This window comes from Lethenteron reissneri, chromosome 45 (assembly GCF_015708825.2).
Source record: "Lethenteron reissneri isolate LAM-NWPU_2019-01 chromosome 45, ASM1570882v1, whole genome shotgun sequence".
Classification (NCBI taxonomy): Eukaryota; Metazoa; Chordata; class Hyperoartia; order Petromyzontiformes; family Petromyzontidae; genus Lethenteron; species Lethenteron reissneri.
This window is the reverse complement of record NC_083823.1, coordinates 8,356,988-8,379,948: the sequence shown is the minus strand read 5'-3', so window position 1 is coordinate 8,379,948 and position 22,961 is coordinate 8,356,988. Positions and strand designations below refer to the sequence as shown.

Here is a 22,961-nt window from a genome sequence, read left to right as displayed (position 1 = left end):
TGAGAGTCGTCCCTTGGAGCTGTCTACGGACAGCACATGTCACAACATTAAATTTTAGTCCACAGATAGATCTAAGGCAATGAATTATTCTGCTGACCGAATGCATTCCGGTTCTGCCGTCCTATTAACCTCGCAGCCCTCCGTCTGCAACACCTGCCCAGCCCTGGTGGCCACCTATTTATGTACGTGTAAAGTAGTAACTTGGCGGGAGACGTCTTCACGGGTAGCACACTCTTTTTATTGACACAAAACTGTTACACGGGTGACTAACACTCACCCAGCCCCTTGGGTGACTAACACCCACTCAGCTCCACGGGTGACTAACACCCACTTAGCTACTCGGGTGACTAACACCCACTCAGCTACTCGGGTGACTAACACCCACTCAGCTACACGGGTGACTAACACCCACTTAGCTACTCGGGTGACTAACACCCACTCAGCTACTCGGGTGACTAACACCCACTCAGCTACATGGGTGACTAACACCCACTTAGCTACTCGGGTGACTAACACCCACTCAGCTATACTGACACGGGCTCTTACGCCCCGTAGCCTTCCGGAACACACCCGGCTGGGGTGTCCGTCTCGGCTCTGGGTACCACCGTCCCGACCCACGCGGGCGTCGGACTACGGGTTCCCCAGTCTCGGCTCCGAGCCACACAGGGCCCCGGTCCCGACAAGGACAGCGGGACTAGGGGTCTCGGGCCACTACCTCCTCCACTCCGTCTTCGGTCTTCAACTGGTTAACACTGACCACGAGTGCTCTCGCGCGTCTCCCTTTATACCCCTCCTGCGGACGTCGCTGAGAGCACCCATCTTATTGACCAATCACTGCGCGCGCTGGCTACGATCCTCTTTTCCCCGATTGTATCAGCGCGCCTCACCACCGGCGTGCGCGTTCATACCACGCCCACATCGCGTGCCCAACCCCGCGCCCCGTGATCCATCACTGTCGGCGCACGTCAACACCACCACTACATCACCCCCTACCACATAGCTCGCAGCCGACCCGGCTGCTAACAAAATATACAACACCCCCTCCCCCTTATGTGTGCCCCGTAACATAACAACAAAAACATAACAACACAACATGAACACCGCTATCCGCAAAAAACCAGCAACCGCCACACCCACAGCAAGAACAATATGTACAATCCGGCGAGTGGCAACGATAATGTGTATGCAGAAGGAGTAATAAAAAAAATTCTTATTCTTTTTCTCTTCCTTTCTCTCCGACTCGTGCAGCGTCCCAATATGTCCGAGCGTCCCTTGAACGGGACATTTCCCCGGCAGAGGGGGGGGACACGGCGGCGAGGTCGAGTTTTGAACAAAAAAAGAATTTTTTTTTTTTCTCTCATGAAAAGTGTTGCGTCCTAGCCCGAGTCCGCCTTGCCGGTCCGTCGTACGGCACCAGACGCGGTTGGCCATCCGGTGACGCCGGCAGTTCAGGAAGGCATGGGCCAGGCCTCGGGGCTCTGCGCGAGCCGCGGGGTTCCGCTTCCCAACGGTCAACAGCCGTCAGGTCCGAGACACCTGGGGGTGGGTCAGGTGGAGACACGTGAGGATCAGCCTGCGACACATCCCTCCCCGAGTCGATGGACACATCACACGCCCGGTCGTCACGGCACGAAACGGGGTCACGCGGCGCCGCGTAGGGTTTCAGTCGGGAGGGGTGCACGTACCAACGGCGTCTTCCCCATTTAATCTGTATACTCTGGGGTCGTGCAACCCGCACAATTTCCACCGGTCCCTTCCATGGTCTCAACAGTTTGGGGGACGTAGCCAACGGTGCGTGTGGACAATGCAGCCAGGCCTTATCGCCCAGTTCCCAATCGTGCGTATGCACCTTCCGTCCATGCAATCGCTCGTTCGCGATCTGCCGAGACCGCGAATTCAATCTCGCAGCCTCTCGCGCTTCAGCCAATCTGGCGATATTAAACTTGATATGGTCTGCCAATTTAGATTTTGCACGTGGCTGGGAAATCCCCAGTTGGACGTCCATGGCCGGATCAGCCTCCCGCCCATACATCAGAAAAAATGGAGAAAACCCCGTCGCCGCATGAGGGGCCATTCGATAGGCAGCTAGTACCCCCGGTACCTGTAAGTCCCAATCCACCTGGTCGTCGCATACCTGTTGGCACAGCATAGACGTAATCGTCCTGTTCAGACGTTCAACCATACCGTCAGTCTGCGGGTGGTACGGGGAGGTACGTACTTTCTTTGTACCCAACAGGTCGCACACCTCGCGCAACAAAATGCTCGAAAAATGTTTTCCTTGATCCGTCAGCAAGCGTTCGGGGGCGCCTTTGTCCAAAACATAACCTTGGACAAAGGCGTCCGCCACTGCCGCAGCCGACTGGTTGGCGAGTGGCCATGCCATGGGCCAGCGGGTGAAGTACTCTACGCCAACCAGCAGGAACTTATTTCCCCGAGGTGTAACGGGAAAGGGCCCCAAGATGTCTAGCGCGACCAATTCGTTCGTGCGCGAAACCTGAATGGATTGCAGCGGTGGATTAGCCGCTATTGGTGGTGGTTTTCTTTGGGCGCACCCTACACATCCCTTAAGAATGTTCGCCACGTCGTTGCCCATCCCCGGCCAATAGTAGTCTCGCTGAATGAGGGCGAGCGTTTTGTGAAACCCCAGGTGCATGAGTCGTTCATGGGCAGCCAGGACGACCCTACCCCGCATAGCAAACGGCACCACGAGCACGTGACGCCGGGACATGTTGTCCCACCTCATCAAAAGGCCCTGTCTGCACACCCAGGAACCGACCCGCGTTTCCCCTCCCTCGGGATCGTCAACCTTCCGACGTAGCGTGAGTAGGGAGCTGTCGGTCATTTGCAGACGGCCCCACTCGATGAGAGGCAACGCTAACAGCGAGTCCCTCCCCGTGGGAGCGTCGACCCCCGTAGTATCCGTGGCGGCGAGCACAACTTCCGCGGGGACAGCGACAGAGGGTTTACACCGCGCCGATCCTAACAGACATGCGCATTCCGTACGCGGCGGCAACCGCGACAATGCATCCGCATTCGAGTGGCGCAACCCCTTGCGGTAAATCGTCGTGAATTGGTAGTCCTGAAGGACCTCCAACTATCGGGACAATTGGCCGGATGGCTGCGCCACCCGCATAGCGTATTGGAGAGCCGCATGGTCCGTGCGAACCGTAAAATGACGGCCATAAAGATACGGCCTGAATTGCTGTATAAAAAACACAATCGCCAGCAATTCACGACGTGTCACACAGTAGCGTTGTTCCGCGGAGGACAGAACCCTGCTACCGTAGGCGACCACCCGTTCGACCCCCCCGACCACCTGTGAGAGCACTCCCCCGATACCCGTGTTACTGGCATCCGTGTCGAGCACAAACGGTTGCGTGAAATCGGGGTAACACAAGGGGGGAGCCTGCACCAAGGCATCACGAAGGGAGCAGAACGCGGCCTCCTCTTCCGACCCCCAGTGAAACCGCACCCCTTTAGCCGTCAAAGCGTGCAGGGGCCTGGCTATGGTGGCAAACTGCTTGACAAAACGACGGTAATAGGAGGCGAATCCTATAAAACTGCGGACTTCAGTGACAGAGGTCGGCGTTGGCCATGAGCTGACGCATTTCGTCTTAGCAGGGTCTGTCGAGATCCCTGAACGGCTAACGATATGGCCCAAATACCTGACCGATTCCCGAAGCAGAAAACATTTAGCCGGTTTAAATTTAAGCTTAGCGGAACGCATCCTGAGAAACACCGCTCTCAGTCGCTGGAGGTGCTCCTCAAAAGTCCGGCTGAAAACGATGATATCATCGAGGTAAATCAAACAGGTGTCCCATTGGAGGCCTGACAAAACCAATTCCATGAGCCTCTGGAACGTGGCAGGAGCGGAATGTAAACCCATGGGCAATCGGTTGAATTCAAATAGGCCTCCCGGTGTCCGGAAAGCGGTTTTTGGTTTCGATTCGTCATCGAGGGGTAATTGCCAAAATCCCGAAAGCAAATTGAGCGTCGAAAAAAACTGTGCTCCCGCCAAGGCATCCAGAGACTCATCCATCCTGGGGAGCGGATACGCATCGGCCATTGAGATTTTGTTTAGGCGGCGGAAATCGACACAGAACCGCAAGGACCCATCCTGTTTTTTAACCAAGACGATAGGAGCACCCCACGGACTGGAAGAGGACGCAATGATGTCGGCCGCCAACATGTCATTAACTGCCGACTGCACATGCTCCTTCTCGGCTGGACTGAGCCGGAAGGGATTCTGTCGAATAGGGGCCGCGTCCCCAGTAGCTATGTGGTGGCGCAACAGGTCTGTGCAGCCAATATCATACTTGTGCCTGCTAAACACGTCAGCGAACTCGAGTAGCAAGCCCCTCAATGCACCCGACTGCACACTGGACAAGTTACTGGACCCGGCACACAACGAGTCCAACCACTCCGTCCCCTCCTCACTTTGAGGATGCGTATCGGCACTCGAATCGGCGTGAGCAACGAGCTGTTCCTCGACGGGTAGCGGCGCGGCGTGAGCCAGCACCGTTCCCTGCGTGATCACGGCCGGCCGCGACCCCGTATTCAGGACCATAACGAACGGCTCACAGTCCCCCCTCACCATGGTCTGGGCCACCGCTAAGTCGAGGCCCCCTTTAGCTCTGTTAGACGGCCCCAACAGAACTCCCTGTGCCCCCGCATCTGCCCCGAGGGGTTTCCTCAACCGAAGGGGTACCAACATTTGCGAACCCGGGGGCACCCGTACAGTCTGGGTTGCCAGCGCCTGCACCGTCGCACAAACCGTGCGTATCTTAGTAGGGCTCTTCAAAAACTCAACCCGCCGTCCCGACGGAAGCTCAATGCAGGCCTGGTCTATGAGAATTTTGATGGGCATTTTAGACAGAAAGTCCGTGCCTAGTAAACAAGGAACGGCCAACGAAGATGATACAAAAATAGGACCCGCCAATTTTATATCGCCAATACAAATAGTCGCCCGAATCTGGCCGATGATTCCCAAAGATCCCCCGTTCGCCGCGTAAAACGGTACGTCCACCGGCAGAAGGGGTCGACATTGGACGGGAAGAATGTTATAAATAAGGTCCGAAATGATAGTGGCCGACGCACCCGTGTCCACAAGCACCCGGACCTCAACCCCGTCAATGTACCCCGTTACCACGGACGACCCGGCCGACGCAGCCACTATCCTGTGGGCCAATTCGGACCATTCGACTGCTTTCGGGCCGTGTACGGACCCCTCTCGCCGAACCGAACCCCCGGTGCCCATACGCGGTCCCCCCACCGCTAAGCGGCGACCCGAACGTGCCGTGCATGTGGACCGAACGTGTGAGGTGCCGCGACTTGCCGGGTTCAGCTGGGATATCTTTAGGCCCTGGTCGTCGTCCGGACGTGGTCCCGCGGTACGCTGACGTGGGGCCCGGCACCCGGACGCGACGTGGCCCCGAAGGCCGCAGTTGTAGCAGACGACGAGGGACGTCGTAGGTTTCAGTTGCTCCAGCTTGCGGTGTGAACGTGTGGGCGAACGACCTCCCGTTCTCCACTCCCCCGGTCTTGAAACGGCGAAGGCCTCCTCCCGCGGCACAGCAGGCTGAGGACCGATGATCGTGGCGGCCGGTGCCCCGTTCCCCACCAATGCGCAGACGACCGTCGGCTTTCGCTTTAGGACTTCGTAAGCGTGAATACTTGTGGCAATCCCCAGGGAGCAAATGTCCATCTCGTCCGCCGTATTAATGGGAACTCCCAATCCGTGAGCCAACGCCAGCAGCTGCTCCGTCACCATGGCGTCCTTCCCCTCCTTGTCCATGCGGGGAAAAGCTGAGTCTGCCAGGGCGAGCAGCGCCGTGCGATAGGCGAGCGTTGTTTCTCCAACCACCTTCCGCCGATCGTAGAACTGGTGGCGACAGGTCGAGGGTGGCCCGAACACCTTGGCCATCAGGTGTAGCGCGGCCTGGAGCGTTGAGCGGGACGACCTCGGGGCCGATGTGAAGGCTGCAAGCGCGTCGTCGTCGAGCATCGCTGGCAGCGCGCGCAGGGCAGTGGTGTCGGACCACCCCGACATTTCTTGATGCGCGACGAACCGTCGCTGGAAGGCTCCCCAGTCGCCCCCGTCCGCCTTGAACACCGACAGTGCGGGCAATCGTTGCTGGAGGACTCGATCGCCGTCGTCGTCGTTGGAACGATTTTACCGCGCGCCGCTGTGGTTGTAGAAAATGTCGGCTCCGTCTGCAGGCGCATAATGGAGATCTCCGGCGCGCGCCGATGACGCGGGCTGCGCTGTGTGGAGATCTCTGGCCACGTGGTGTCCGCGCTTCCCGCCAAGCGGTGGCGGGCCCTCAAAAATGGCGCCAACTCCAAAACTTTTGGCGCGAAACGCCTTCTGGCGGGATCCCTCCAGCCGCGCCGCCTCCTCCAACCCCGCAGCCGTCCCTCCGGCCGCTGGAACGGAGATTTCCGCCAAAATCGCAGCGGCGGCGAGCAGCAACTCCGCCAGGCGGGAGTGTGCGTCCTGCAGGCTGGTGTCGGAGGCAAGCGGAGCATCGGCCATTTCCGCGAAGTGCTGTATTGGCGGCAACTCCTCGTCCTCTCCTCCCGAGGTTGGTGTCTCCGGTACGCCGTCGTCTCCCCGATCTTGCACGTGGGTACGCGAAGTCTTCCTTGTGTCCATTCTTCTTGAAGACAGGTTTACTTCTGACGCCAGTTGTAAAGTAGTAACTCGGCGGGAGACGTCTTCACGGGTAGCACACTCTTTTTATTGACACCAAACTGTTACACGGGTGACTAACACTCACCCAGCCCCTTGGGTGACTAACACCCACTCAGCTCCACGGGTGACTAACACCCACTTAGCTACTCGGGTGACTAACACCCACTCAGCTACTCGGGTGACTAACACCCACTCAGCTACACGGGTGACTAACACCCACTTAGCTACTCGGGTGACTAACACCCACTCAGCTACTCGGGTGACTAACACCCACTCAGCTACACGGGTGACTAACACCCACTTAGCTACTCGGGTGACTAACACCCACTCAGCTATACTGACACGGGCTCTTACGCCCCGTAGCCTTCCGGAACACACCCGGCTGGGGTGTCCGTCTCGGCTCTGGGTACCACCGTCCCGACCCACGCGGGCGTCGGACTACGGGTTCCCCAGTCTCGGCTCCGAGCCACACAGGGCCCCGGTCCCGACAAGGACAGCGGGACTAGGGGTCTCGGGCCACTACCTCCTCCACTCCGTCTTCGGTCTTCAACTGGTTAACACTGACCACGAGTGCTCTCGCGCGTCTCCCTTTATACCCCTCCTGCGGACGTCGCTGAGAGCACCCATCTTATTGACCAATCACTGCGCGCGCTGGCTACGATCCTCTTTTCCCCGATTGTATCAGCGCGCCTCACCACCGGCGTGCGCGTTCATACCACGCCCACATCGCGTGCCCAACCCCGCGCCCCGTGATCCATCACTGTCGGCGCACGTCAACACCACCACTACATACGCACCAGGCTCTTAACCTTCTCAGCCTGTCAAGGTCACGCATATTCAGGGTGATATTGTCGTTGTGAAGGGAAGACCACGCACCGGCCTCAGTGACCGTGGCTCAATCTCCAGAACAGTTGACTGCCCCAATATTCTGCTCCTGGCTCGCTGCCCATTGATCGAGCGCGTGTCCCTTTATCGATACACATTTCCGCGCCCCACGGGAAGTCGGCGAGCTGCTGTGCCAGGTACCGCAATGCACCGCTTCGCCCCGTGCCGAAGCCCGGTGCCACCCCCCTCCTCTATGAAGTGAGGCCACTGTGGCGAGAGTAATGTTTGGCAAAGTGACATTGAGGCCAGATGCCTGGTGCCTCCTCTTTATGGAAACTGAGGCCACCTCGCTGAGGCTAATGTGCGGCAAAGTGCCATCGATGCACACGTGGCAGAGAGCAGCTGTTGGACTGAAGAGGCCCTGCCCAGAGCCGGCTCCGCCAGGGCCCAGGGTGGGCGTGGGGCTGCAGTGGCGAGCTGCTGGCCACCTCCTCGGCGTGCGGTCCTACGCACTCTGGCTCACTCGACCGGGACCAACCACCAGGGCCCTGCCTGCCAGAAGCCCAACTCCTCACAAACTTACCCGACAGCTGTATCATTTCCCCCCCCCCCCCCCCCCCCCCACTTTATTGAACTTGGATTATTTTTGTGTGCGATCTGTTTTTGTTCTCGTTTTGCTTTCGTTTTTGTGGGTCTGTTTACCATGGGCATGCGTCATTTGGTTTGTCATCCGTGTTAATTATTCTCGTGTTGTTTTCTTTAATTTGTGCGTCTTGTTTGGCTTCAACACTGACATCGGTGCTGCTGCGAGGTGTACTGTGTTTGTTGTGACCCAATTGTCCAGTTAAATAAATTTGCGAGAGACGCCTATTCTCATTGGCCCCATCACCCAGTCATAAATAATGGCCATTCGTCTATCAACGTAATAAGTCGGGCTACATTCATGAGACCGCCATCGGACAAATGCACATCCAATGAAACATTCTCGCGCCAGCGTCTCATTAATTTCGCTCTCCTGTGTGGATCGACCGAGTCCACGGCGTCACTGCGTCACCTTGCACCCCGCTTCGACAGCAGAGAGAGCAGCAGAGAGAGAGCGAGAGCGCAGCAGAGAGAGAGCCGTGCGCTACTGAAGCTTCCCCCTCGCTCTCTCCTGAACCTAGTGCACGGCATTTCCCTGCGTTCACTTTGTGTTCAGCGACTCGAAGCGCGATGAAGTTGCAGCGCTGCGCTACGAGATCTTTGTGCTCCCGTGACCAAACATAAATGAGTGGGGATTTCCATGATAAAGGACCCACTCACAAAACGCCTTCTGTTTTCAGACGTTTCCCCTGGGTTATTTTGCCATATGTACATTTTTGAAGCTGAAACCATTTACAATAATAATTTTTTTTTAAACTCTTAGTCCCAAGCACGTGCGAAACCCGCACGGAAACCCGCAGGCCCAGAGATGGAATGGCACCGCTTGAGGACCCGCGGGCAATCGGCAGACGCTGGTGCCCGCACGCGCGCGCGGTGCGAGAAACGCCGAGCGGCGGAAGCAGATCGGGGGGCGAGGCGCACGCAAAACATTCTAATGAGCGCGCCTCGCAATTAACATGCTGCTGCTCACTCACAAACCGCAGCGCCGAAACTGCCGCTCGCGCGCGCGCGCGAAGGCGGCGCCGCCGCTCAGAATCCAAATTCGGCTGGAAAACCAGCTGCTCGCGTTGGAGCCGTGAACTCAGCTACAAAGCTCAGATCTGCCCGCCCCTACAGCGCGCAAATCTTTCCAGAGTCGGGGGGCGGGGGGGAAGCAGAGGCCTAATTGATGCGATGAATGTGTTCTCTGTGTATGGCCCCTGGGGTGCGCAGCCACTACTTAAACACGAAAATACGGAAAGGTTGCGTCTTCGCGTCGCCCAGACAGCTTGTTACGAATGCTTCATGTCGTCATTCTGTATCAACGCTGCCCGGAAATTCTCTGTACGTCATGGGTACAATATATATTTGATACTTTTAACGTTAGGCTTGGGAACAAAGCGTTGCACAAATGTGCACGATACCCAGCATTTAATTTCTCACCGACATTTTTTAACGGCGTCGTTTTTGTTGGAGTAGGTGGCCAGTAGCCACAGCCATACAGCGGGAGGTGTACTGGACGTGGTGTGTCGGGTTAAATGAAACTCATTCCACTCTGCGGTGAGCGGTGATTGAGTGCCGCCCGCCTGAGAATTCAGAGAGCGGCCCCCAGCCCGAGTTCACGACCAGACTCTCAACGCAAGGTCACGCAAATTGCCGCGAATTCAAACATAAAACCTCATCAAGAGTAATTCCGTGCACGCGGCCGGACATTGCCGCGCTTATTACCGCATTTTTAATGCCAAAACCACCTGGCACATCTGGCCGCGCGCAATCCACAGACCCCCGCCGGCTCGCGGATAGCGCGCTCCCCCCTCCCCCCACCACCCCCCACCGCCCCCCCCCCCTTAGAAGTGAAAGGCCCTTCAGGGACGCCATTTAAGCGTCATCGCTCAATAGCGAGTGCGCGAGTAGGTCGATGGGCGCACCTGTGCCCCCCCGAGTCGTCTCCGTCGCGCTCGCCACGCTCGCCAGCCGCGGCACTCGCCGGCCGCCCGAGCCTCCTCGAGTTCAATAATTTGGCGCGAGACGGAACTGCCCCCGGCGACAGATTTGTGGCCCGTCATTAAGAGGCTGACCTTGAGGCCTCGGTCGCAGAGAAACAACAACAACAACCAAAAAACCAACCAACGCAAAAGGTGTGGAGGCAGAGCCACGTTCCCGTCAGCGGTGGCGCGCTGCGATGGTGCTGCGCCCGGGGCTAATGGAGTGGGGGCCGGTGCCACAAAAACGGATTATGAGGTGCACGTCCCGAACATAGCGAGCGACCCGAAGGTGTTTAATGAAAGGAGGTTGGCTCCGTGGGACATTTATGGCCCGATTCCAAGGCAATTAGGGCGGTCCGTGCGAGTTGTGGCGCAGCGGTTTGGGCGCTGTGATGTGAACCCTGCGAACCCGAGTTCAATTCCCGGCTAACATCAGTGGCGAGTGATGACCTACTGTAATGGGCTCTCCCCTCCCAAGCCGCCTCCGCTTCACCAACTCGCACCGGCGAAGTATGGTCAAACAACCCACGTGACCGACACACGGCACGTGGTGGCCTTCATCCAGCAGCGGATGGACAAACAGAGGGCGATAAATTATCGTTTTTATTCGGAGGTGCCCGGCTCGCGAGTGGAGGCGAGGCACGAGCCGTGCCCTTGAGGGGACGTCACCCCACCATCGTGAACATCCCCCTCGGTTAGCAGTAAATCTGGCCGCACCGTGCAGTGGTGATTGAGGGTCAGCTCAACCCATCATCCCTCGGGGGGGGGGTCATTAAAATAAGTACCACTTTCCGTAGATATGTCAACAGCGGTTTTCATTTTCGGAAAGACGCATCACCGCCATAGGAGTGTGGAATTCCCTGGCACACGTCTGGAAATGGGAAACGTGAGCCACTCCGCTTTGAGCAGGAAACGACGCCGATGTTTTGTTGTTCATCGCCAGGCCGAGGTTGTTGCAAGTTACCCGTCTCAAAATGCACGCCACGTTTACGTCAACGCGTCCGCTTCGTGGCTATTGCCGAGCGCGCCTATTCGCGATACTAACAGCCGTGCCTGTGCACGGTGCGTCTTTGGTGCGTGTGCCATGTCTCCCAACGCAGACATACGCGACAGTGGGCCCAAGGCGGTCATGGTGTACGTTCACGGTGGCTCCTACATGGAGGGCACGGGCAATCTGCTGGATGGCAGCATCCTGGCGAGCTACGGCAATGTCATAGTGGTCACGCTCAACTACAGACTGGGCGTCCTAGGTGAGTGCCGCGTGCGGACCCGGGGCGTACGGAGACCCCCCCCCCCCACACACACCACACACCCGACGGAGATCGCGTCACGTCGGCGCCGTGAGCTACGAAACCGACCGGCAGGCGAACGGGCAGCGAAACGGGCGGCCCTGGGCATCCGTGGGGCGAGTGGCGGTGGGAGAGGCCGCTACTGCGAGCTGGTTTTGCCGGGTCAGGGGTCAGGTTGAGACCAACGTGCTCATTTGGAGAGTTTGCTCCCGCAGCTACGAAATCAGCTCGCCCCCCCACGCCCTCTCTTCCCCGCGGCAATGCTTCGTGGCCTTTGTGGATTTTGGTCGCATGTTGGTCGCATGTTGGATTTCTGTGCTCACGGCGCCGTGCTTTATAACCCCGAGCTCGTCGGGCCGAGCCGGCGCCGTCACCGATGTGCAACGCAAACTCGCTCGCCCCGCCACACTCAGCTCTGGCACCCACATGCGGGCCCACGCAACTCTGCGGCTTTCGCGTGAGGTTTTTCAAATTTCCCTGAAGGTGACTGCTGGTTGCCCCTCCCCCCCTCCACCAGCTCCGCCCATTTTTTTAAATACACATACTTGGTCACGCCCACTCAGCTAACTAGCTCCGCCTCCATCACTCCAGTAGCTCCACAGAGTTGAACACACGAACAGAACATTTTAAACCTGCGGCACTGCTTCATGGGAAGTGACGGGACAGAATGTCTTGAACCGGCACATTTCCTAGCTCTAAACAATCAATGTAATTAATCGTACGCACGGGTCCTTTGCATAAGAGCAAACAAAACACTCAACCTCATTCCTCAATAACCACGCCCCTTACAACAGTAGCCGACTTGCAGTCGGCTGACGTTTCGAGCATGAAGCCCTTCGTCAGAGCAGGAGAAGGAAGCGATGGGGTTAGAGAAAGGTCGATTGGCTCGCAGACTGCACTGCCCGGGGCTCTGAGCACTCTGCGATGGGAGACGGAATCAACTCGTAAGCGTTGCCCCTAAGTGGACGATCGGTATATCAATCAGAGCATTGCAGGAACGATGCCAATTACGTTGGCATCGCGAAATCGTTGGCATCATTCGCGATTCCAGGTGGCGAGGAAGAGCTATATGACTACATTCGGGTGGAGGTTTTCGCAGCCGATCGATTATGATTCGTAACAAACAACAAACAAACAAAACAACTCAAACCATTCGGTGTAGTTTCGTTAAGTGGCGGCGCCTGTGCACCGCTTAGCGAACCTCGTGCACCACTGAACGAACCTCGTGCACCACTGAACGAACCTCGTGCACCACTGAACGAACCTCGTGCACCACTGAACGAACCTCGTGCACCACTGAACGAACCTCGTGCACCACTGCCAACGCAGCAGCATCGCCAACTAATTTACGACATTTTTTGACTGTGTTCGTGCGGCTGAGGGTTTCTCAATAGCACAACACTTGGTTCGATCGCTAGGTGGCCTTAGCCAATACTCAATGCACGAGTCAAGAGCGAGGAGATTATGAGCCCAGGGCGTGAGAGACACCAGGTGCCAGACACACGGTGACACCAAGCGAATGTGGAACGCGCACGAATAGTGAACATCGGGGAAGCGCCTCGTCAAGGGGCTCTGTTCGCTCACAGCGCTTCCCGCAAATAGACGTCACGCACACACACAACCCCGTAGGCTTGAGCTCTGTAATTTTTAAAATGTAAATGTCATTCAAAAATTGTGCGGTTACGGTGTGCTAAAGCTGCCCGCATTTCCACGGACGAAGAGACAATTGGCTCTCGCCCCGCCGGGCATCCGCTGTGTCTCGAACGATGTTGGGCGCCTGGCAGAGCGAGCTTGGGCCGTGCTAGACTAGTCGCTCGCCCTTGTCTCTCTCTCTTCCTCGCTCTCTTCCTCCGCACTGAAAGAAGACCCTGGCGTCGGTAGCGTCGAGAGAAAAAAACGCCGCAGTTTCAGCATCAAAGGCGTTACCAGCGCCCGCTTTAGCAATGTCTCTCTCTCTCATGGCTCCATTCGCCCCGGGCTTCTCGGGGGGATTCATCTCAGAGCGCCAGGGTCTCCAGCTTCCACCTCTTTGATCGCCGCCTCTATGGTGGCTCAGGCCTGGCCCGTGACTCTCACGCGATGGCCCCGGTGGCCGTCCCGCTTTGTACGCGATGACCTGCAGCAACCATCTTGTAGGATGTCTCGTCTTATCATGCATTGATATAAGCGCCTTCACCAACGCGCTGTACGGTGAACTCACTGCGGTGCACCATGATTGGCGAGGTGGAACACGAGATGAGTGGGTGGGATATACTTGTAAAATTGTGGTTGTGGTGGTGGCGGTGGTGACGATGCGCGGAATAAATGAAGATGGAAAAGCGACGAGTGGATTGATGACGGGCGACCATGGGGAGTGGTGGGGGACAAGGGAGACGGCGTTACGATGCAGAGCGCCGAGTGAGGCCGAGCAAGGCGGGCGGGCGTCGTAGGGGGCAGGCGAGCGACGCGGGAGAGGTCGGGCCCCCTCCCCTCTGATGTTTCCTTCGCCGGCTCCTCTTTAGTCAACCCCAGACCTCGTGCCCCTCCTCTGCTCGCGCGCGGCTCGCGACGTCTGCCGCGACTCTTCCTCGGCGCATAAAACGTCGTTAGGGGTTTACAGCGGTGCCGCATAAAGGAGCGACGTCGTTCAACAAGCGCCAGACACATACAGAGAGGAGGGGGGGTAGCGGGGCGATTCGTGGATCGTGAAATGCGATTCGTATTTTTTGTGGGAACGCTAACGGATACACTTTGAATACCTTATAATTCCTTTTCGCCATGGCAACAAATTATTCTTCTGCACGCGCACGCTGCCGCTTTATAGATACGCGGCTGCACAGATGAGTGTAATATTATATTTACGGAGCATTGCCTTCTGGGGGCATGCGGCTGATGTATATGGGCGAGGTTTTGTGGGAATCCATAATGGGATCTTGGGATTTTTTTTCTATCCTCGCCCCCCCCCTCTCCCCCCGCTTCCTCCTGCGTTGCCATAAATTTGGTTCATTTTGTGAGTGGCCAGGAAGAAGACGGTCCCAACGTCCGCCCCGCAGTCAGCGCCGGGCAATTCATAACCGCGCGCGGCACATTCTCCAAAACGCCGCTTCAATGTCAGCTTCGCGCGAATTTACGAGAGAAATGCAGTGATCCGGATCTCACCACGCGATGCATGGTTCCCCCACAGGCCGGGCTAGGGACGCATGAACTGGGGGGGGGGGTGGGTGGCGTACCGGGGGGGAGGATGGAGTCCCCCTTCTTGTGGAAAGAGTTCGAGGTCCGAAAAAGGAGTTCAAGTCGTGTGAACGCCGCTGTAAATGTGCTCGCGGAATTAAAGTGCGCGATGCGCGAGTCCCATTTAAGAGGACCATTTAAGAGGACTATTTAAGAGGACTATTTAAGAGGACCATTTAAAGTTTAAATCATCGTTCGCCTGCTGCGAGTCTCTCCGGTGCGAGTTCTTCGTCGTCCGCAGGCGCCGACGAGGTAAAGCGCCGCCGCCTCCTCCTCCTCGTCCTCCTCCTCCTTCTCGCCCCTGGCCGCCTCGCTCCGCTCCACGGCTCTCTCGCGTCGCGCTCGCCTTGTCGCGAGGTGCTGATTGGCTCTTTGCACTCCAGCTGTGATGCCGATAGTCACTGTCTGCCACAGCCTCTGCTTTGTTTGGGGGGGGCGGGGTTTGTTTTGGGCACACGGTGGCCAGCTGCGGCCAAGGCCGCTATGGGGGTGGTGCCATCATGGCGGGCGCCACGTGCCAGTCGCCGCTTCTCCGCTCACAAATGGCCCGTGAGAGATTTCACACTTCGTTTCATCTATCGCCGTTGCTCGGGCGCTTGTCCTTTTTACGCAACTCGATCCCCGTTGTACCATCACTGTGACGTCACGAGAGGAAGAGTCTACTGGGATGTCTCACACGGCAGTGCAAGCCCAGCCCCCCCCATCCGCCCGCCCGCCTTGTGTGTGAATGAACGCCCGCAGAAGTGGACATCACAGAGCCACCTCTGTGATCGTGACACAGCAGGGGGCGCACTTTCTCACCCACCCGCTACGTATGTTTGTCACGTGACAGTCAAGCGGATGTTTGAAATTCACAGAGACGGAAAGTTCGCGGGATTAAGTGCGGCCACAATTTTGTTACTTGATTGTGGGTTTTTTGCGTGCAGTCATTACTCATAAGGCTGAGCCCGTGGATTCGCTAGCCCTGAGAACCAACGTTGTCTCACAGACGGTCGCATGGATTCCACTCTAGGATCTCTCCAGAGATTGACGGGCTCATTGTTTAGACATCTGGATTATCTGTCTGGCCACCACTATCATTTGTTAGACATTTCAACATCAGATGGAAATAAATAAATAAAAGTGGTCTTGATATAACAATTCAAATGAGTTTTTTTACTCCTACCAAATTCATCAAAATAGTTTTGTTCCAATGTAAGTGACGTGAGAATTGACACGGCGGTTTTAACTTTGTTAAAATTAACTTTTAAAAAAACGTCATCACACGCCTCGGCTCGACGACAGCCGCGTGCGTCGCCATTTCTTAACCTTTGTGATTTTGGGGAATGTCATTTCAGTCTTCATAACTTAGTTTAGAACAGAACTGAAGCTTATGTGTAGAAATTAACTCATGATGAAGCTGTCTGCAGTCCCAACGTGTGATAAAAAAATATAACGTGAAATACAGGGGTAGCGTATTGCCGTATAACAAGCAGTCTGTTAATTATTTTTATTTCGGCAATAATGGTAATGCTGAGCATATTAGATTTAGCTCTTAACGTGAATTTATTTTTCAAATGCAGGCTTGACTCTTTAGAGAGTTCCCTTGAACGTTGCGTTTGACTAAACTTGAAGCCTCACTTTGTGTAGGGCGCTTGCCAATAACTACGTTACCTTAAAATACAAAATATACATAATAGGTGACGTTTCAGGCAATGGCCCTTCCACATGACACATACCCAGAGAGGCCAGAGAGGTAGAGACTGCACTTAACACCATGGGGTAACTGCACCACTCAGCTGTTTAACATTACCATGAAGAGTGCACACTCAGAGCCGGAGTTTTACACCACAAACCGCTGCATGAAAGCACCCTCCGGTCCCCACCGCCCGCCTTACTGGCCCCGACTGTGTATACGAAACTTCTAAAAGGGGTCAGGCAAGAGGCGGCACCCAGGGTGGTTACCAGTAGTGACTGTTTGATAGCAGCAGCAGCAGCAACAACAACACAAACTCAGTGGCTCAGGGCCAGCGGTCACCACGAAATGGACGAAACATTTCAGCAAACTCGAGGTGCCCCGAGCACTGAGCTGGCTACCAATTGAGATCCTGGGTTCGAATCCAGGCTTTACACCGGGGTGCATCAAGTGGAGCGAGTTAAAACTAAACTCAAACTTTATGTTATTTTTTTAGGTAAGGCCCACTGGGCTGTGCAGCTCTTTTTTCAGAAGCGACCTGGCCGCAAATGATCGCTCAACATCGTAGCCTGTCATGTGCTAATGTATAACAGCCAAAGACTCTTTGTGAATAATAATAATAATAAGGGTTTTCCCCTTTTTTCTGGCAATAAAACTTAAACCTTTTTACGAGGAATTATGTGTGCATTAACCACAATACCTGTGGTCAAAATGCAAACAAACAACACACTCTGATAATATATGCATTGTCCTCGAAACTGTGAATGTTTCTAAATGTGGAGGGGAAAACTAGAGGACCCGGACAAAAACCCACACCCTCACGGGGGAGAACATGCAAACTCCATATATACAGGCATCAGGGTCGGGATCGAACCCACAACCTCTTGTATTCCAGGCAAGGGAGTTAACATCTCGCCACCGAGGAGCCCGCATTGCTGGCCTCAGCCCGCTCAGCAGTGTTTTATAAACATAATATCATATAAAACTGTCATATAAGTAATTTAGTTATTGTGCTTGGTTTGGCCAAGTGGTATATTAAATAAAATAAAACAATATCCGATTAAGACTGCCATGCGTGTGGGAAAGTGCCCGTTCGGATATGCAAAGGACGAACATCCACTTGAAGAATGGTTGGAGAAATCGCTCGTGCACAGCCATTTCCTCTCCCACAAAGCACTGCTCTGAGATTTCCGCATGGGTTCCTCGTCACGTGATATGATGCCGACGGCGCAATTGTAAGTACATTTTGGGCGAATGATCACAAACGCATTTAATAAAACTGCGCCAACCGCTCTGGCGAGGGGGTGTCCTGCTCAGGTGAGCACTGCGGCAGTGGTGGAAATGTCCACATCCCCATGCCTCGGGCGAGTCTATCGACAGCATGACCATCGTTGACCTCCCCACAAAGTGGTACTCAATTATCGACCCGGGAGTGATAATAAGTCGAGGAGTCAATCGACAATCATGCTGTGAACTCGTGACCTTCCGCTTCCTTGACCGCTGAACAGCCACCGAGCCGGGTCCACCTGGCTGGCTTCCTTGAAGTCGTTGTGTGCCGCGAACGGGCCGAGACGATCTCTCTCTACGGAGGGAACGCATCGGCAGGGGGCTCCTGTGGGTCCCCTCTCTCCAGGGATACGTGAAGGGGGGGGGGGGGGTGGCGAGCGGCGTGTGGGCACAATGCCGCGTTCCCTTCACCTGTCGCTCGCCCGCCCGCGTTGTTCTCGCGTTCGCACGTTCGGGGGAGTGATTAACAGTCCCGGGATGTGGCCATGAACATAAAAAATAAGTGGGAGCTGTAATGGGATATTTGTGCCGCGTAAAACATCCATTACAAGGTTCACCTTCGCTAACGCGTGTGTTCACGGGCACGGGCACGGCACTTCCACGACGCGCGTCTCTCGGCGTCTGTTCCCCGTTAATGCGTAATGGCCTTATTAAGTGTGTCATCATTTGTGATTCGCATAACTAATTAATTAACAATTGTAATACGGACACGGGCAACGCCAGCCAGCAATCACTCCGAATGTGACCGATGTAAAACTCTGGCCCTGTCAGTAGTTTGCACGTTAAGGCCTCGGGTAATTGAATTTGTTTTTTGAGCAGTGCCAATTGAAGAATGCAAATGTCATCTTCGGACAAATCCTGAGTCAAATCGATGGAAGGAATTAATTTGGTTTAGCGGCTTTATACGATCATCGGATGTGCTCCCTGCCGAGGGGAAGATTTTTTTTCTCTCTCTCTCTCTGGAAATAACCGCGCATTTCATTATCGGGCCGCAGGCCTCTGCCACCCGCGATGGGGCTCAGCTCAGGAGAACGGCGACCACGCGGTTACAAAAGTTTGATTCACTTAACGGCGGACGTAACGAAGTTTCCTGTGACGGATTTAATTCCGGCGAATGTGTGAAGATTTCTTTATTAATGCCCTTAGTTTTTGGAAGTCTTACAAAACAATACATGGGTGGAAAAAGTTTTAAATCGAAAGGAACATTACCGAACAATGCCCTCGTTCAAGTTCTGTTAATCCTTACTATAAATAATTACGGCCGTGTAAACGAATTGTTCTTCCATACGAGCCCGAGCGCGTGCGCGCTTAGATTGTATTTATTTTAAGGTGCTTTGCAAGTTCTGCAAAGCACCTTAATAATAATCCATCACTGCAAGCGCCTTCGCCTCTCTAATCGGGTGCTGGAGGGCGATATTTTCGACCTGGCAAACGGCACCGTTCTATTCCTGGCGCGCTCAGTCATTGCTGCCGCCGCAAGCTCGGCGCCCTCGCTTGGTATGTTTCGTGTATCGGACCACGACGACGCGTTGCGGGAAAGCACTCGAACGTCATCATCGTCACCGGTGGGTGAGGAAGAGTCTCCCCGCACCTGACGTAGGGATTGAGAGATGTGGAGAGAAACCGAGGAGGGGTGGGTGGTGGGGGCTCTGCGTTTGGGGCCTCAAACTCCCTCTGCCCCAGGCCTGCATGGCCTCCCAGCGCCAGAGGCGTTCCCCGTCTGCCGCGTTAATTGAAGCCTCGCGGAGCGGCGCCCGAGATTTACGGGGTGGGGGTGGAGTGGGGGGGTGGCAGAGGCGACGCGCCGTGCGTGCAAACGCGGCGCGCAATCGGACACGGTGGCACGGCGTCAAGACGCAGACGAATAGAAGTTTAAAAAAGACGTCAAGAATGGAAATAACGCAGGTGCACGGCACGCAAGTAGCCTGATGTATGTCACATCCAGGAGCTTCGCTACAGCGCAGCCAGACATATGGCGGCATCATCTGCAGTTTGTGGTCGGATCAAGATACCATTTGTCTTTGGAGATGTTAACAGCTGCCATAAAAACACAATCTGTTTACCAAAAGTCGCCCATAAATTACCGTGGCCGCGGTTAAAATCCACAAAGTGGGGAGGGGTAACCCTTTGCGCTCCGGGACGCGGAGTTGCGCTGGCGGCGACCTCGCGTGCCGCGGTGCCGCCCGTTCGGGCCGAGCGTTGATCCCTGCCCGGCCACCAATCGTGGGCCGGTGGTGACGGATGGGTTTTCATCGGGGGAAGGTCAGTGCCTAATTGGCGTGAGGCGTGCGTCTTGTGATGGTTTTACCCCGCAGTAACCCTGGCGGGAGGGGGGGGTTTAAACAAATCGCTACTCTCGGCCACATCGCTATGGATTGGTTATTGCCGGCACTTAAATCTCACGCGCGATTGGACCAGTGCCATCTGAGCAGGTGCCTCCACCCTTGAAGAATTACGCCCGGAGTAAATACCAACAACAACAACGACGACACGAACGTTACAGAAATATATTCATGGATATAGCGGTATGACTCCTGTAACGCTACAACGTAGAGACGACGCCACGGTCAGATAAAAAAAAACTGAATAATTTCTCCCGGCGAAGGGGAGCGAGTGGAGGACATTCGCGCGTAGGCATTTGCGCTTCGGCGCGAACGTGTTTGTTTCCGTATTAAAGTGCCAGAGTGTGAAGAAGTCCATCTCCTCGCCGCGCCGGAGATTAGTCCCTATCGGATTAATTTGCCGAGGCTGCGCGCATGCGCGAGCGCGCGGTGCAACGCGCGTGAATCATTCATGGCGCGGATGGGGAGCGGTGGGGGAGCGGTGGGGGAGCGCGTCCGCTCCGCGCTCGTTAGGTCCTGGCGCGAGCCGTCGAGAGGGCGGCGGGGCTGCGATGGAAAGGTCAAAAGAGCAGCCTTGGTCGGCTGCTCGTATCGTAAACTAGAAGAGTGTTTACCGCGGCCAGCGATGCGCCGGCTCGCCTTGCTAAATCATGGCGAGCGCCGGGCGAACAGTGCGTGCGCCTGTTAGTCCGCCAACCGCGGCCTCGACGCTTCATGGAGACGAGGCGCCGGCGGTCGTGGCCGCAGAGGCGGGCACGGCGCGTTCACGCCGAGGTCATTAGCCGTGGCGCCCGTTATTCTGGCTTCGTGTGCGACGATCGCACCCCCACAACTGGTTTAATGAGACCCTGGGATTCGGCGTTGTGTGTTTCCCTCCGATAATGTTTTTGGTCGAATTGTGACCGGCTCGTTAGTATGATTGATTGATTTTTTCTGTTTAATTTGTGCAAGTTTTGTCCACTCCATTAGCTTCAGTGTAACATTGGAATGCAATTTGCATACATTGTGAATAATCGATAATCACGCGCCACGCTACTTGAAGCCGTAAGAATCGATGTTAGCCGGTGAACCATCGTGCTCCTGATAGCAGTCGCGCAGATTGAGCTACAGCAGCCGCAGGATAAACGATGACAATAAAAGTGATTATCATAATTTTAATGTGCTGTTATGATTTAGACGCCCGCTGGTTTCGGCCCGATCATTAGGGCTGCCTCCACTTCCCGTGGCTTGAGTGCAACCACTGGCATCTGTGCGGTCGGTGGAGTATTTCTTGCAATCGCCAAATAAAGGAAATTGAGAATTAAATTTACGTGATATTACATTTCCAATTGCCGTCTATCGCTCTCCAGATTCCAGAGCCGCCTGCTCGTTTGTGAGCAAGCGCGCCTCGGGCTGCTGGGTCCGTGCACGCTAAATCATTTATTCAAATGTCCTCTGCAATCCAGCTGCCTTAATAATTGATTTCGTTGAGTATTGAGAAATAGGCCATTAATGAAGTTGAAATGCTGATTGTATTTGAATAAATCAAAGCGCTTGAGGTCTACAAAAAAGCTTTCAAGGGTTTTCAGTCACCTGAGGTCCCCCTGCCCCATGTGGCGTTGTTTTACGAATGTCACCGCGGGGTCGGCCCCAGATGCTCTCTGGATGTGGGGCGGGGGGCAGCAGTAGAGTTGTTGTGTTGGGGGCCACCAGAGCAGTCTTCTTTCCATCGGCTCGTGTTGGCGTCGAGCAGCTGCTGTAAATCGTCCGTCGGGGTGGTTGAGTCAGATGATTAACGCCAGGAGTAGCGGAGTGTGATGAATCCTCCTTTTGTATTTTTTTAAATCGGGCATTGAGTCGTTACCTGTTCCGTGAGTCTGTTGTGCGTGGTGACCACAGTCTACGCACACTGCCGGAGAATTGCCATTACTTTCCATGTGTGCAGCGAGTGCCCGCTGCTAGTGCTGCTGCCATGGCTTGTGTGCAGTGGACGCGGCTCAGGGGTTGTGGCTGAGAAGCTTCAGGGCGGATATCTCAGCCAGGGATCTTCTGCGTCGTCGGAGATTTCACGAGGAGGTGAATTCTCGCGAACTTCCGTTCGGTTTCGCAAGCACGGCCAAGGTTGAAGCTGCTCCGTTGAAGGTGAAGCACGTGGTCCACGACTAAAGCAGTGATTCGCCACGAGAGGAGGGGGGGAGGGGTTAGTCACCCTGGAGTGGTCAAGGGGACATTGTTACGAGAAACTAAATTTGTGAGGTGGCCGGATTGGCATAGGGGGTCAGGGGTCAGAGCGCTGAGCCGTGAAACCGCTGAGATTCAGGGTTCGAATCCGGACAGTCATCCCTGCTTACACCGTGTCCCTTAAGTGGAGCCAGTTGATGGCCTAAGCCCACTCACCAGCGAATGCACAAAATAAAAAGAACCACTATGGTATGAAATATGTTACGTCGTTTACTTTGGAAAGAATCCAGATATGGGATGTTTTTTCTTTCACTAAAATGTGATTGATGAACGAATGCTGTACGCACACCGCGTGGATAAATAAAAATACCAATTGAAGGGACTTCGAACCGGTCCTTTGAGTTGATCTTTCTGCACCGTTCACTGTCACAGGGTGGTACGCTGCTCGCTGCGACGGTACCAAACGGAGAAAAAAACCGTCCTCAGATCGTGAGAGGACACTGATGGTGGGATTTTAATATATTTGGGAGGAGGAAGTCAAATGATTGCACGATGTCGGGCTCAAGGCGGCTGGCTGTGCTGGCACAATTTGGATTTGGAGGCGAGAACGATTGTCCACTGTACTTGCGTTTCCTGACACGGATCGCCGCGGTCGTGCGGGTGAGCCGAGTGCCGGGAGGAGAGAGCGTGGAGCGTGAGTTGACTGTGTGTGGCCGCTCGGCTCGGTGTGGATTATCTGTAATCACTTGGGCTGTCAGGCTTCATTGAATTGAGGGAGTGGGAAGCGTGCATGCGCTTGATTCATCACCTTAATGCTCTTATCAATCAAACGTGGCAGCTCGGGATTGATTGGGCTCTGCTCCTCGACAAAGA

General features: G+C 55.3%; 1 protein-coding gene across 4 annotated transcripts in view; it reads left to right on the top strand.

Annotated features, from left to right (window-relative positions):
* The window catches only part of LOC133353782 (neuroligin-4, X-linked-like), a 198,707-nt gene that overhangs the window by 76,133 nt on the left and 99,613 nt on the right, over positions 1–22,961 (top strand). For all 4 annotated transcript variants that reach the window (XM_061570181.1, XM_061570180.1, XM_061570179.1 and 1 more), the window contains one exon: positions 11,226–11,375. In XM_061570181.1, the coding sequence (XP_061426165.1) occupies positions 11,226–11,375 (150 nt within the window). The remainder of the gene's footprint in view (positions 1–11,225; positions 11,376–22,961) is intronic.